Source organism: Trachypithecus francoisi, unplaced genomic scaffold, assembly GCF_009764315.1.
Source record: "Trachypithecus francoisi isolate TF-2019V2 unplaced genomic scaffold, Tfra_2.0 Lachesis_group2, whole genome shotgun sequence".
In the NCBI taxonomy this organism is placed as follows: domain Eukaryota; kingdom Metazoa; phylum Chordata; class Mammalia; order Primates; family Cercopithecidae; genus Trachypithecus; species Trachypithecus francoisi.
The window spans coordinates 160,713,366-160,729,301 of record NW_022681465.1 but is presented as its reverse complement, the minus strand read 5'-3'; the positions used below and the strand labels follow the sequence as shown (position 1 = coordinate 160,729,301).

At 42.4% G+C, this 15,936-nt stretch overlaps 1 protein-coding gene across 7 annotated transcripts in view; it reads right to left on the bottom strand.

The window, feature by feature from the left end:
* Nucleotides 1-15,936, bottom strand: part of RAPGEF6 (Rap guanine nucleotide exchange factor 6) — a 224,999-nt gene that overhangs the window by 189,294 nt on the left and 19,769 nt on the right. For all 7 annotated transcript variants that reach the window (XM_033181331.1, XM_033181325.1, XM_033181327.1 and 4 more), the window contains exons 2-3: nucleotides 4,156-4,226; nucleotides 2,860-2,916 (exon numbers count right to left, since the gene is read on the bottom strand). In XM_033181331.1, the coding sequence (XP_033037222.1) occupies nucleotides 2,860-2,916; nucleotides 4,156-4,226 (128 nt within the window). The remainder of the gene's footprint in view (nucleotides 1-2,859; nucleotides 2,917-4,155; nucleotides 4,227-15,936) is intronic.

Sequence of the window (15,936 nt, the reverse complement as noted above, 5' to 3'; positions counted from 1 at the left end):
GGGAAGGGAAGGGAAGGGGAAGGGAAGGGGAAGGGAAGGGGAAGGAAGGGGAAGGGGAAGGGGAAGGGGAAGGGGAAGGGAAGGGGAAGGGAAGGGGAAGGGAAGGGGAAGGGGAAGGAAGGGGAAGGGGAAGGGGAAGGGGAAGGGGAAGGGGAAGGGGAAGGGGAAGGGAAAGGAAGGAAAGGAAAGGAAGGAAAAGAGAGAGAAAGGGGTGGGTGGGAGAGAGAGAGGAAAAGAAAAGAAAAGAAAAGAAAAGAAGAGAGGGAGGGAGGGAGGGAGGGAAGGAAGGAAGGAAAGAAGGAAGGAAGGAAGGAAAAAACGTGATGGGTTTCTCATTAAATTTAAAATGACTAATAAATATTTTTAAAATTAAGAAAAATGAATCTTGAATTCTACCTCACATCACAAGTAAAATTCAATTCCAAGATGAATTGTAGATCTGTATTTGAGAAACAAAACACCAAACTTTTAGAGGAGAAACAAAATCTTCACAATCATGAAGAAAGAAAAGATTTGACTTTTTTAAAACAGGACACAAAAGGCCCTAATCACAAGGGAACAAGTTGAGAAAGGAATTACTCTTCCTCAAAAGATGCCAATAATAGAGCAAAAAGAGCTGAGTTTAGTGGCATATGCCTGTAATCCTCGGGAGTCTGAAGCAGGAGGATCTCTTGAGCCTAGGACTTCAAGATTGGCCTGAGGAACACAAGAAAACCCCATTTCAAAAAAAAAAAAAAAAGGCCAGGTGCAGTGGCTCTCACCTGTAATCTCAGCACTTTGGGAGGCTGAGGTGGGTGGATCACCTGAGGTCATGAATTCAAGACCAGCCTGACCAACATGGTGAAACCCCATCTCTACTAAAAATACAAAAAATTAGCTGGGCGTGGTGGCAGACGCCTGTAATCCCAGCTACTCGGGAGGCTGGGGCAGGAGAATTGCTTCAACTCAAGAGGCAGAGGTTGAAGTGAGTTGAGATCACACCACTGCACTCCAGCCTCAGTGACAAGAGCGAGACTCCATCTCAAAAAAAAAACCAGAAAAAAGGAAAAGTGGCACAGTGGATAACAGAATAAACATACCCAACAAAGGACTTCCATTCAGAATTCAAAAAGAACTTTTATAAATCAATAGAAATGATACTGACAACCCAATTAATAAAAGAAGCTATCTAAATACCTGATAGAAACATAAAGGTCATTCATCATCATTAGTAATAGGGAAATGTAAAATAAAATCACAATGAGCTAACATAATGTAATCAGCAGCCGAGTAGCAAAAATTCAAAATAAGCAAACAATAAAACACAAATATTAAGGGCTGTCAAACATGTAGAGCAACTGGAACTTAACTATACTGAGCTAATGGTTATTAAAATTGGTACAACTGGCCAGGCACGGTGGCTCATGCCTGTAATCCCAGCACCTTGGGAGGCTGAGGCAGGCAGATCATGAGGTCAGGAGATCGAGCCAATCCTGGCTAACACAGTGAAACCCCGTCTCTACTAAAAATACAAAAAAAAAAAATTAGCTGGGCGTGGTGGCGGGAGCCTGTAGTCCCAGCTACTCAGGAGGCTGAGGCAGAGAATGGCATGAACCCAGGAGGTGGAGCTTGCAGTGAGCTAAGATTGTGCCACTGCACTCCAGCCTGGGCGACACAGTGAGACTCCATCTCAAAAAAAAAAAAAAAAAAAAATTCATAAAACTAATTTTAAAAAACAGTCACATTCTCCTGAATTTTTGAACATGCACATTCCACTACAGTCATGCCTTGCTTAATGATGGTGATACTTTCTGAAAAATGCATCATTATATGATTTCACCATGTGAACATCATAGAGTGTACTTAACACAAACCTAGAAGATGGTATAGCCTACTACACACCTAGGCTATATGGTATATAGTCTATTGCTCCTAATGCACATACCTGTACGACATGTTACTCTACTGAATACTGCAGGCAACTGTGACACAACAGTCCATCACTGACTGAAACAACGTTATGTGGCACATGACCATAATTTTATTTCTAAGAATATCCTCAACAGGAGTAAGCAATAAGGGCACAAAAATAACACAATGTTAATAGAAACTGTATTATTTATAATACTGAAAACTAGAAATTGGCCGGGCGCACTGGCTCACACCTGTAATTCCAGCACTATGGGAGGCTGAGGCAGGTGGATCACCTGAGGTCAGAAGTTCGAGACCAGCCTGACCAACATGGTGAAACCTCATCTCTACTAAAGATACAAAAAGAAGCCGGGCGTGGCAGCTAATGCCTGCAAACCCAGCTACTTGGGAGGCTGAGGCAGCCAAGATTACACCACTGCACTCCAGCCTGGGCGACAAGAGTGAAACTCCATCTCAAAAAAAACCAAACAAACAAACAAAAATGGAAAACTAGAAATAACCCAACTATGAACAGTGGAAGGGAGAAACAAATCATTATTTGCACGTACAGCAGTGAAAAAGAACACATGCAAAAACATAGAAAAATTGGGACATTTATTAAGTAAAAAAGCCTCACCAAAGGATTCTCTCTATAGCAAGTTCAGTAAGTGGCAAAACTAACCTATAGTGATACAAGTCAGAATTGTGATTACCTTTCCAAAAGAAAGTTGATGAGAACCTTCTGGAAAACTGATATCTCTATTTTCATGTGAGTTGTCATTACACATTTAGTATATATTTATTAAAATTCATTGCACTGTACACTTTTGGTGTATGCTATGTATGTTATATACTTCATGGTTTATGAATTTTTTCATAAATTGTCCCAGAATCAAACGAATTTCAATGCTAAGAGTTAAAATTTAAACATAAAAGTCATTAGTTTAAGTGAATTATGGAAATACTTACCAAAAGAGAACCTGATTGCCACTGTATCTCTCATAGCGTGCTCTTGCAGACATTAACCTATTAAAAAAATTGAAGATTTTATCTTACATTTTGTTTTTAAAATTGTTGTAATTACAACAGAAAATGACCAGATCTACCAGCATGTTTTCACCAAAGTACAAAGAGTTTAGAAATATATCTATATTTTATATATATATGCAATAATATAGATAATATTCAGTGGCATCAACCATAATACTCTTTATGTACATTATAAAATCTGTCAACTCACACCATGTTTTCATTACAAAAAAATACATTTGTCTGATTCACTACTGAATCCTCACTGTGAAGAGCAGTTACTGGCAGAGGCACGTACATACAAAAAAATTGCTGAATATGTAAATCAGTTTGCAATAAAAAATACTTTGAGTATTACAAAATGCTAATTTTTCAGTTTTCTTTCTTCCTGATATAATTATTTGGCATATACTAACAGCTGAATTACGTTATACAGAAAACATATAATGAATAATAAATCCCTAACAATTATATTTTGTCAATCTGGTCAATAACTGGAAACTTGATGAATACCCAGGAAAAGTCACTGGATAAGCTGTTCGTGGTGGGAACACACGTTTAATTAAAATATTATATAGTTAAGTGTTTTATAGCAATCCAAAGTGTTCTTATAAATATAATCATAATGATATATGATAACCAGGACAGACAGCCAGCCCATTTTTCAGAAGAAAAAAATGAGGTTCAGAAAGTTTATGGGTCTTGTCCACAAGAGCTTAGGCCAAAGCCTAAGGTTCCTGCTCCTTCCACATTAATACAACACTATAATACAACACACCATACCCAGCTGAAGCATTTGGCATAATAAATACCAATACACACTACAAAAAGATAACAGGAGTTTTGTCTTTACTAGCCAGCACACGCTCAGCACTGTGTTTTGCTTTAGGTACTTATTTTCATTTAATCCTTGAAATACTTCAACAAAGATACTACCATTACCCCTATTTTACTGAAGACAAAACCGCAGCTAAATGTTCGTTCTGACTTAAGGTCCCACGGCTAAGAAAAACTGAAATAAGAAAAACAAATTCAGTTTTTACTGTCAGTGTTTTTCCCCAACTCCAAAATCACCCCTACCAAAATATAAACTCCAGGAAACCAGGGATCTAATCTATAATGTACATACCAAGGCCTTAAAACAATAAGGAATATAAAGGTGCTTAACAAATATGTGGTGAGCCAATGAATGAATGGCTATACAGCGTGTGCTCTTAAATACAGAACCACACTTACCTAAGCTGATGTTCCCTGAGATTTGATAATATTTCCATTCCATGAAGATAAGAATAAATAGTATTTAAGTCCTGTAGAACAGAAGAAAAAAATTAGATTATTTTTCAAATATACTGTTTAAAATATAAGGCACCCCACAATTCTGATTTTAAACAGTCACTTAGAGCAGTTAACTATGGAAAAATCATAAAACCTCTGAATCATAAAAGATTTGAAAAGGCAGAGAAGGCCGGGCGCAGTGGCTCAAGCCTGTAATCCCAGCACTTTGGGAGGCCGAGACGGGCGGATCACGAGGTCAGGAGATCGAGACCATCCTGGCTAACACGGTGAAACCCCGTCTCTACTACTAAAAAAAAAAAAAAAAAAAAAAAAAAAGAAAAGGCAGAGAAGAGATCCCCTCAGCTCTCAAAGGAACTCCTCTTCAACATGACCAATGGCCTCTATTCATTCAAACAATGCCAGAACCCCAAAATCATTATTTGATATGAAAGTATATTAATTCGTTATTTCACTTCTAAGCAGATGTAAACTTTTCTTCTTTAGTGGCCTCCAAATATTTGATATCCAATATCCTGACTGACACCTCTAAAGATGACCCAGTTTATCAATATTCCTCTTAAAATATGACTTTCTAAAGAATTTCTTTCTAAAGAGACTCAAAATGACAATCTACCACTGAATAAAAAAGATTTCCAATGGTACAATCCTACTGTTCACTCTGTGAAAGAGGTAGTACATCTTTCTCTATTCCTCACCCCGATAACTGGCATTAAAACAACAACAAAAACCTCAGGATGACATAGTATAACCTCAACTAAGAGCAGCGGCATAGCAGAAGAAAATGGAAAGACTCTACAGATCCCTGACAGCAAACGGTATTGCACCACTGATGCCATAAGATTAAAAGCAGACAAGCTTAAATTCTCTATAAAAAACATACTTCCTATTTCCTATAAAGAATAATGCCTTTATACCAGGGCAAACTACTTCTAAACACTGCCTTCCCACTCTGATATGCAACTGGCCAAGAAAATTATCAGATAGTAGTGGGGGTAGTAGGGGACAAACTAAAGACAACTTGTTTTCTAGCAGGGTAATAAGACAACATGGAGCCATTAATAAAAACAGCAAGCTAGGCCAGGCACAGTGGCTCACGCCTGTAATCCCAGCACTTTGGGAGGCTGAGGCGGGCGGATCACGAGGTCTGGAGATTGAGACCATCCTGGCTAACATGGCGAAACCCCGTGTCTACTAAAACTACAAAAAATTAGCCGGGCATGGTGGCAGATGCCTGCAGTCCCAGCTACCTGGGAGGCTGAGGCAGGAAAATGACGTGAACCCGGGAGGCGGAGCTTGCAGTGAGCCGAGATTGTGCCACTGCACTCCAGCCTGGGCGACACAGCGAGACTCTGTCTCAAGAAACAAGATAAGATAAGATAAGATAAGATAAGATAAGATAAGATAAGATAAAAGCAGCAAGCTGAGCACTGTGGCTCATGCCTGTAATCCCAGCACTTTATGAGGCCAAGGTGGGTGGATCACTTGAGACCAGCCTGGGCAACATGGTGAAACTTGTCTCTACAAAAAATAATTTTAAAAAATTAGCCAGGCTTGTAGTACACGTCTGTAGTCCCAGCTACTTAGGAGGCTGAGGTGTGGGAGATGGCTTGATCCTGGCAAGAGGAAGTTGCAGTGAGCCGAGATCGCGCCACTGCAGTCCAATCTAGGCGACTGAGACTCCATTTCAAAAAAAAAAAAAAAAAGCAATAATCTCTAATTCCAAAGATAACAACTGCCAATTAACCAGTGGATTGAACAACCACACTTTTTTCTGCTAAATCCTTACTAAAATAACAGTGAAAAAGATGTTTTAAGTATACAAAAATAAAGATTTGAATAGGTTAAAAGAAAGGTCTACCAAATTTTAGAAGACAGCAGATGAAGCATTGATATGGTAAACTGTATTTCCAAAGATGGCCACAGAGATATTTATTATCCCATATGCTCTTGTGCAGTGCAGTCTTGCCTGTAACCCATCAAAAACTGGAATCTATGTGCCCTCCCCACAGATGTGAGTTGGCTCTGTGACTAGTTCTGACCAAAAGAATAGAGGTGAGGTTGTATAAGAGAGTCAAGTACCCTGAGACCATTAATGTTGTGAAGAAGCCTCAGCTAGCCTTGGGGAAACAGAAAGGCCACATGGAGTGACACCAAGGTACTAGATATGTAAGTTATGCCTTCCTAGAGCAGCTAAGAACTACCAACTGAATGGAACTAAAAGAATGATCCCAACTGAGGCTCTATGGGGTAGAAGAACCAGCCACCCAGCCAGAACCTGCTGAATGCAGGTAATAAACAGATTCATGGCAAAAGTGTGGCTTATGGTAGGCCCACTGAGTCTGCAGATCCACCTAATAATGGTCATTCTCCACTCCCTCAGTTTATAATTAGAGTTTATATACTTGGCAGTTAGAATACCCTCCATAATGGGTCCATGACCTGCGTGGTAAAAGCCATCATAATGGAAAAAGCCAAGTGGAAACCTCTGCCCCATTCCCCAGAACAAGACAGTAAATAAAAGACTATTTCTTCCAGAGCGGCATAGAATAAAGACTAGTGCCACCAGTAGACTTAGAAGTACGCAGAGGTAATAGTTTCCATTGTTTTCTATTTAATTCATGAAGAAAGCAGACAGATCCTGAAAAATAACTGTGCAGACTACCACAGAATGAACCAAATTCTAGCCCTAATCATAGCCTGCAGTCTCAGACATAATATTGCTGCTGAAAGTGATTAAGCCTCAAGTACTGATGTGGTGTTACTTTCCATTACTTTACTTTCCATTCCAATTAGAAGATGAGAAAAATCTGCATTCATGCGGGGCAATATTAACTTATAGTTTTATCTTAGGACTCTTTTAACTCTCCCGCTCTCTGTCATAACAGTCACTGGGAGTTGGGTGGGGAACAGACATCTAAACCTCCTGATCTATTTACATATATTACATCATGCTGATTGGACAGAATGAACAAAAGAATGCGATAGAGGTGACTGGTACCCTAAAGTCCTTGGTAACACATATGCGGCTCCAGAAGATGGGAGATAAACACTAGGAAGACTCAAAAGATCTGCCACTTCAGTGAAGTTTTTAGGGATACAGTGGTTAGGGGCATGTCAGGATATCTCCTGCAATGTAGAAGTGACTTTGGTTTAGGTCAAGATAAAAAAAGAGGAACTAGACTTACCCATCACCTAAAACAACTAAACACAACAACAAAAAAGACAAATATATAAAACATTTTTCATAAGATAGGATATCAGGAAATACCTAAAGTGAAGTAAAGATCCACCTGAAAAAATCATAGTAGTAGTCCTGAACCAGGACTGATTCTTCCCTTTTCGTTGACATTTAGCAACGTCTGGAGTTATTTTAGGCTGTCACAATTTTGAGGGAGTGGTGCTACTGGCATCATGTAGGTAGAAGGATATTGCTAAACACAGCCATGCCCATTCATTTACCTATTGGCTATGGCTCTTTTAATGCTATAAAAACAGAGTTAAGTAGTTGTAATAAAAATCACCTGGGCCACAAAACCTAAAATATTTACTATTTAGCCCTTTATAGAAAAAGTCTGTTAATCCTGGATAAGAATGTCTATATTTTAATTCTTATCAGTTATGAAATGCTGGGAACATTCCTGAAATCCAAGTTCCCAGATGCCAGCCGCCAAAAGACAACTTTACAAACAGGTCTTCCTAAGGACAGCCGTCTCAGATCTGTTCTATTAACTTTTTTTTTTTTGACAGGCTAATATTGAAGTTACATTCAGGAATGGCCTTAAAAGAAAGAGAAAAGGAAAAATCTCCTCAATGGGTACAGTTGTGAGTAGCAGATGTGGGTCATGTTAAAGGATAGCAGCTGCTATGGTTTGGATGTGGTTTGTCCCTGCCAAAACTCATGCTGAAATTTGATCCCCAATGTAGCAGTGTTAGCAGGTGCGACCTAGCAAGAGGTGTTTGGGTCATGGCGGTGGATCCCTCATGAATAGATCAATGCCTGTCTGAGGGGGCAAATGAGTTATCACTCTCACAGAAATCAATTGGTTCCCCTGAAAGAGGGTTGTTAAACAGAGTTTGGCTTCCTTGGTTTCTCTCTCTTGCTTTCTCTCTTACCATGTGATCTTTTTTTGCAGCATGAACGTGGCTCACTGCAGCCCCGACCTCCTGGGCTCAAGCAATCCTCCCACTTCAGCCTCTGAGTAGCTGGGACTACACGCACATGCACGTGACACCATGCCCATCTACTTTATTTATTTATTTATTTAATTTTTTTAGAGACGAGGTCTTGCTTTACTGCCCACGCTGGTCTCGAACTCCTGGGCTCAAGCAGTTCTGCCTTGGCCTCTCAAAGTGCTGAGATTACAAGCGTGAGCCACTGCGCCCAGCCTGCCATGTGATCTTCTTGCACAAACTTGCTCCCCTTTCACTTTTTGCCATGAGTAGAAGCAGCCTGAGGCCCTCATTGGATAGAGGTGGCCTGTCTAGAACCTTCCAGCCACCAGAATTGTGAGCCAAATAAAGCTCTTTCTTTATAAATGACCCAACCTCAAGTATTCTGCTACAGCAACACAAAACAGACTAAAAGACAGTGGCCCAAGGTAAAAATATATGTAAATTCCAGTGCATGGATGTCTGGTTAGGGGTCTAGAAGGAAAAAGACAAAAAGACCAGGGACAAGGAGGGATCAGGTAAAGACACAGGATGCAGACATGGGAATGGGCACAAAGTGTATGAAGTTTTCTGTATTCCACACTAATGTCCACCAAAAAGCATTAAACATGGAAGAGGCACTGAACAACCACAAAGATAAAATAGGATATCCCAGAACTGGCACAATTAATACACGAGTAGACTGATCACAATGACACTAGATAGAGGCTATACATGGGACCAACAATATAAACTTCCACTTATCAAGGTCTGTCTAGCTACTGCTACTTCTGAATGTCCAACCTGTCAGCAACAGAGACCAACCATATGAGTTCCTGATATGATTCTATTATTCAAGAAGAGCAACCAGTCATTTGATAACAAGTAGACTATATCAGGTGTCTCTCATCCCAGAAGGGCCAGTGGTTCATTTCACAGTGATAGATATCTATATTTTGGGTTTGGGTTTATCTTACTTACTTCAGAGGTTCAGCCAGGATCATAATCCAGGCGCTTACACAATGCCTGAACCACAGGACTAGAATCCCACACACCAAAGAGTCCAACCAGTGGACCCAATTCAAAGCAAATACAGTGAGAGGTGGCAACGTGCTAGCAGCCCTCGCTCTCGCCGCCTCCTCGGCCTCGGCGTCCACTCTGGCCCTCGAGGAGCCCTGCAGCCTGCCACAGCACTGTTGGAGCCCCTCTCTGGGCAGGTGGAGGCTGGAGCCGCCTCCCACACCTCCCAGGGAGGTGTGGAGAGAGAGGGGCGAGCAGGAACCTTGGCCGTTTCCGCCACGCGGGCGCGGGCGCAGACGCAGGCGCAGGCTCAGCGGGCCCCGCACACGGAGCCGCCTGCTGGCGCCCCTGGCCCAGGGCAGTAAGGGGCTTAGCACCCAGGCCAGCAGCTGCAGAGGGTGCCTGCAGGGCAGGGCTGGGGACCTGCAGCCCGCCATGCCCACCGCCCCGCCTCGCCATGGGCTCCCTTGGGGCCCAAGCCTCCCTGACGAGCACCGCCCCCTGCACCGCGACGCTCTGTCCCTATCAACCGCCCAGGAGCTGAGCAGTGCGGGTGCACAGTGCAGGACTTGCAGGTAGCTCTGCCTGGGGCTGCAGTGAGGAATCCACTGGGTGAAGCCAGCTGGGCCCCTGAGTCTGGTGGGGACTTGAGGAACTTTTATGTCTAGCTAAGGGATTGTAAATGCACCAATCAGCACTCTGTGTCTAGTTCAGGGTTTGTAAATACACCAATCAGCACTCTGTGTCTAGCTCAGGGTTTGTAAATACACCAATTGGTACTCTGTATCTAGCTAACCTAGTGGGGACTTCGAGGACTTTTACCTCCAGCTAGAGGATTGTAAATGCACCCATCAGCACCCTGTCAAAATGGTCCAATCAGCTCTCTGTAAAAGGCGCCAATCAGCAGGATGTGGGTGGGGCCAGATAAGGGAACATATGCCCAAGCCAGCCAGGGGCAACCCACTCAGGTCCCCTTCCACACTGTGGAAGCTTTCTTTCGCTCTTTGCAATAAATCTTGCTGCTGCTCACTCTTTGGGTCCATGCCTCCTTTAAAAGCTGTAACACTCAACACGAAGGTCTGCAACTTCACTCCTAAAGCCAGTGAGACCATGAACCCACCAGGAAGAACGAATTAAGTCCAGATGTGCCGCCTTTAAGAGCTGTAACACTCACCGCGAAGGTCTGCAGCTTCACTCCTGTCAGTGAGACCATGAACCCACCAGAAGGAAGAAGCTCCAGACACATCTGAACGTCTGAAGGAAAAAACTCTGGACATACCATCTTTAAGAACTGCAACACTCTGGCCGGGCGCGGTGGCTCAAGCCTGTAATCCCAGTACTTTGGGAGGCCGAGGCGGGCGGATCACGAGGTCAAGAGATCGAGACCATCCTGGCTAACACGGTGAAACCCCGTCTCTACTAAAAAAATACAAAAAGCTAGCCGGCGAGGTGGCGGGCGCCTGTAGTCCAGCTACTCCGGAGGCTGAGGCAGGAGAATGGCGTGAACCGGGAGGCGGAGCTTGCAGTGAGCTGAGATCCGGCACTGCACTCCAGCCCGGGCGACAGAGCGAGACTCCGTCTCAAAAAAAAAAAAAAAAAAAAAACTGCAACACTCACCGCGAGGGTCCGCGGTTTCATTCTTGAAGTCAGCGAGACCAAGAACCCACCAATTCCAGACACAACAGGAGTATGCTCACAACCTTGGGACCACTAGTCATATCACATACCACACCATCCAGAGCAACTGGCCTCACTGAATGCTGTAATAACCTTACAAAGGCATAGCTGAACTTTTAGCTCAAAGGCAATAATGTGAAATAATGGACTGACACCTTTTAATATGAAGATACATCAAACCACAGACCTCTATACGGTACAGTATATACAGCAGGAAGAATAGATGGGCCCAGGAACAAATGAGTAGAAGCAAGAGTCACCCATTTATCATTATTCCCAATAAGCCACAAAAGGATTTCGTACTTCCCATTCCTGCAACTATGGACTCTACACGTTTGCAGGCCCTGGTTCCAAAGGCATATACCCTTGTCAGGCAATAGTACAAGAGTCTCAATGAACAAGTTTACAGCTGCCACCAGGGCACTTTAAACACCAGGGCGCAAGAGTCAGCAGGTAAGAGTAGTTGCCATTTTGGCAGGGGTAACTGATCCTGAGCAGTAGGTGGAAGCAGGGCTGCTTTTATGTAATGTGAACAGAGAGAAATGTGTGGAATCCACATAATTCACTTGGTTATTCCTTTACCTCACTGTAACTGTAAATGGACATATATCCCAACATTAGCCTGAGAAGAATGATTACCAAGGGTTCAGACATTTCAGGAAAGAAAGCTTGAGTCATACCATCACATAAGCCACTGAGACCTGTAGTGGTGATTATGTGAGGAGAAAACAAAATGCATAGTGGAAGAGAGAGGATAAGTACCAGTTGCAACCCTGAGATCAACCATACAGGGCCTGTAATTCTTCCCACCACCATCTCTTGTCTAAGTTTCTTCTCAGGAAAAGAAGCTCATTGAGAGTCATGGAGGAGCTGCTCCCTGAACCTCAAACCTATGTGAAGAAGTAGATTTGTGTGGTGCAAAGTGTAAGCTCAGATGGCCTTGAAAATATGCCTCTCAGATTCCGAACTACAGGAAATGTAATTGAACAAAATCCCTATTACGGGGCTCTGTAATTTATCATCATGCTTGAATTGGGTCCAAGCTTCCCATGCGATATTCCCAATCGATAACTGAGCCTGGTAAATATACTAAGGAATGCCTGTTCTGGGAGACTACTCTGATGGGTTCAAGGATTCTCCTTCCACCTTGCTAAACCTCTGTTACAGTGCAGTGTAAGGCTCTTCCACTCAACCTTCCTTTCATCTCTCCTTCACAAATGTCACATGAGCATTCTGGTGTGAATGCTCTACCAACTCTCTCCATTTTTGCTCATAGACATTTTCCCTAATAAATTCCTTGGATGTCTAATATTGTTGTGACAACTGCTTCTAACAGAACCCAGACTAACATAAACACTTTGTAGTACTCAGTAAAGAAATTTTCTATACTTTTTGCTGGATTTATTCTTCAGTATTTACGGTTTTCTAGTATTTTTAAATAATGTCATGTTTGGCTGGGTGTGGTGGCCCACACCTGTAATCCCAATACTTTTGGAGGCCAAGGTGGGTGGAGATCACCTCAGGTCACAAGTTCGAGACCAGCCTGGCTAATATGGTGAAACCCCATCTATACTAAAAATACAAAAATTAGCTAGGTGTGGTGGCACGTGACTACAATCCCAGCTACTCAGGAGGCTCAGGCACGAAAATCACTTGAACCTGGGAGGCAGAGGTTGCAGTGAGCCGGGATCATGCCACTGTACTCCAATCTGCATGACAGAGTGAGACTCTTGTCTCAAAAAGAGTCATTTTTTAAACTAGAGACTTTGTGGTCTATTGCTGGTTTACATAAATCAACTGATTCTATATAATGATATAATAAACTTGAGTCCAACCATCTTGTTAATAAATTCACTTAATTTTCAGAGTTTATAGATTCTTTTCGATTATCTGTATATACAATAGCACTGCCTATGAATACAGTATTATTTCTTCCTTCCCAAATTATACACTTTCCTCCATTTTTTTATGCCTTATTATGTAACAACAGCCGGAGTAAGCGTGGCCATATAGAGACAGTCCCCATCTTCCGATGGTTCAACAAGATTCCTGACTTTACAATGATGCAAAAGTGATAAGCATTCAGCGGACACTGATTTATGTTTTTGTTTTGTTTTGCTTTTAGAGACAGGGTTTCACTCTGTCACCCAGGCTGAGTGCAGTGACGGCAATCATGGCTCACTGATGCCTGAATCTCCAGGACTCAAGCAATCTTCTCATGTTGGCCTTCCAAGTAGCTGGGACTATGGGCATGCGCCACCATGCTCAGCTAATTTTTTTTTTTTTTTTTTGGTGAGACCAGCCTGGGAAACCATAATTGGAATACCCATCAATCATTCTGTTTTTCACTGTTTTCTATGCAGTATTCAACAAATTATACCAGATACACAACACTTTATTATAAAATAGGCTTTGTGTTAGATGATTTTGCACAACTGTAGGCTAATGTAAGTGTTCTGAGCATGTTTAACGTAGGCTAAGCTATGATTTTTGGTAGGTAAGGTACATTAAATCCATTTTTGACTTACAAGATTTTCAACTTACTATGGTTGTATTATGATACCCCCACTGTAAGTCCAGGAATGTCTGTACTACAAACACAGTTGCCTGGGCCCCACCGAGTTAGGTATAGATAGGCAGGCACTCACAACATGTCTATCCTATGGAAATGTGCTTGTAATTTTTGACAAGACAACTTGTTCTGATGGCAAACAAGTTCTGAAAATTGTAATACACAAAGGTTAGGTATGGCAAACAGAACTCCCATAACTTGACTTACTCCATGTGGGTAGACTAGCGTTAAAGGGCACCAGAATTTTCTAAGACTCTCAACTTACATAATGTTCTCTGTTATCAAGTTACAGGACATCTTTGGTACATCATTAACGATGCCGCGAATATATGAGAAAATTAGAAATTAACTTTTCAATGTTAAAGTCTGAGAGAGAATTTCACAAGTTTCAGGTATACATGTTATCTTCAGTTCTCTGCCTAAAGAAAGACTAATACGGTTTATCACTTTAAATCTGAAAAGCCCCTCCCTCAAATAGCTTCAAATATGTTTGTAATCTCCTTATTTTAAAGGGACAATTTGGACAAATGAACACGTAGTTCTTCACAACATCTGTAATGTTGACTGCATGACCCTGAATTAAAATATCAGCATTATGGCCAGGTGTGGTGGCTCATGCCTGTGATCCCAGCACTTTCGGAGGCCAAGACAGGCGGACACATGGTCAGGAAATCAAGACCATCCTGGCTAACGTGGTGAAACCCCATCTCTATTAAAAATACAAAAAATTAGCTGGGCATGGTGGCGGGCACCTGTAGTCCCAGCTACTCGGGAGGCTGAGGCAGGAGAATGGTGTGAACCCAGGAGGTGGAACTTGCAGTGAGCCGAGATTGCGCCACTGCACTCCAGCCTGGGCGACAGAGCAAGACTCCGTGTGTCTGTCTGTCTCTGTCTCTGTCTGTCTGTCTCTGTCTCTCTATGTGTATATATACACATGTCAGCATTATCCCTGTCAGGGGTTGACAAATTTTTTCAATAAAGGACCAAATAGAAAATATTTGTGGCCCAGATGGTTTTTTATCACAACTATTTAGCTCTGCTTTTATAATATGAAAACAGCCATAGACAACAGGTAAATGAATGGGTGTGACTGTTCCAATAAAACTTTATTTACAAAAATAGCTGATCATATTTTGTTAGCTCCTGAAACATATGGTCAAAAACAGCTACAGTGTGGCCAAGCATGAATGAGCTCCTCTTTGACAACAGACCATCTTGTAAGTTTTGGTGGAGTTCTGTCTCCCACCATGAAAGCTGAAAACACCAAATTTTTATTTTTCCAACCTCCCATACAACAAAGGCAGGGGCCAATTATTCAAGTGTTACCAATCAGACACATTCATCCTGGACTTAAATTCAGAAGCCAGTGACACCGAGAAGCAACAACTGCATAGAATCCACTTGAGGAGCCAGTGATGGCAGCAGGGTTGTATTAGTCCGTTCTCACACTGCTATAAAGAACTACCTGGCTGGACGCAGTAGTTCACACCTGTAATACCAGCACTTTGGGAGACTGTGGCGGGCGGATCACCTGAGGTCAGGAGTTGGAGACCAGCCTGGTCAATATGGCGAAATCCCGTCTCTACTAAAAATATAAAAATTAGCTGGGCATGGTGGCGGGTGCCTGTAATCCCAGCTACTTTGGAGGCTGAGGCAGGACAATCACTTGAACCTGGGAGGTGGAGTTTGCAGCGAGCCAAGATCACACCACTTCATTCCAGCCTGGGTGGCAGAGCAAGACTCTGTCAAAAAAAAAAAAAAAGACTACTGGAGACTGGATAATTTATAAAGAAAAGAGGTTTGACTCCTGGTCCTGCAGGCTGTACAGGAAGCATGCCTGGGAAGGCCTCAGGAAACTTAAAATCATGGTGGAAGGTGAAAGGGAAGCAAGCACATCTCCACATAGCCAGCAGGAGAAAGACAGCAAAGTAGAACAAAAGTGCTACATGCTTATAAACAACTCAAGATCTCAAGAGAATGAACTCACTATCACAAGAACAGCAAGGGGGCAAATCTGCTCCCATAATCCAATCACCTCCCACAGGTCCCTCCCCCAACACTGGGGATTACAATTCAACATGAGATTTGGGTGGGGACACAGAGCCAAACCATATCAAGGGTCTACAACATATGCAATGGACAGTACAGGTGGTTCACAGTGCAAACTGTGGCATCCGCTATTCACTGCTAGGAGCAGTAGTATCTACCAAATCTGTGATAAGAGTCACACATCCAAGCCTGTTTTTCAAGTATTCCAAGCTTAGCCCCAAGTCTGGTTTTCTAGTATTCCAGGTAATTCTGTA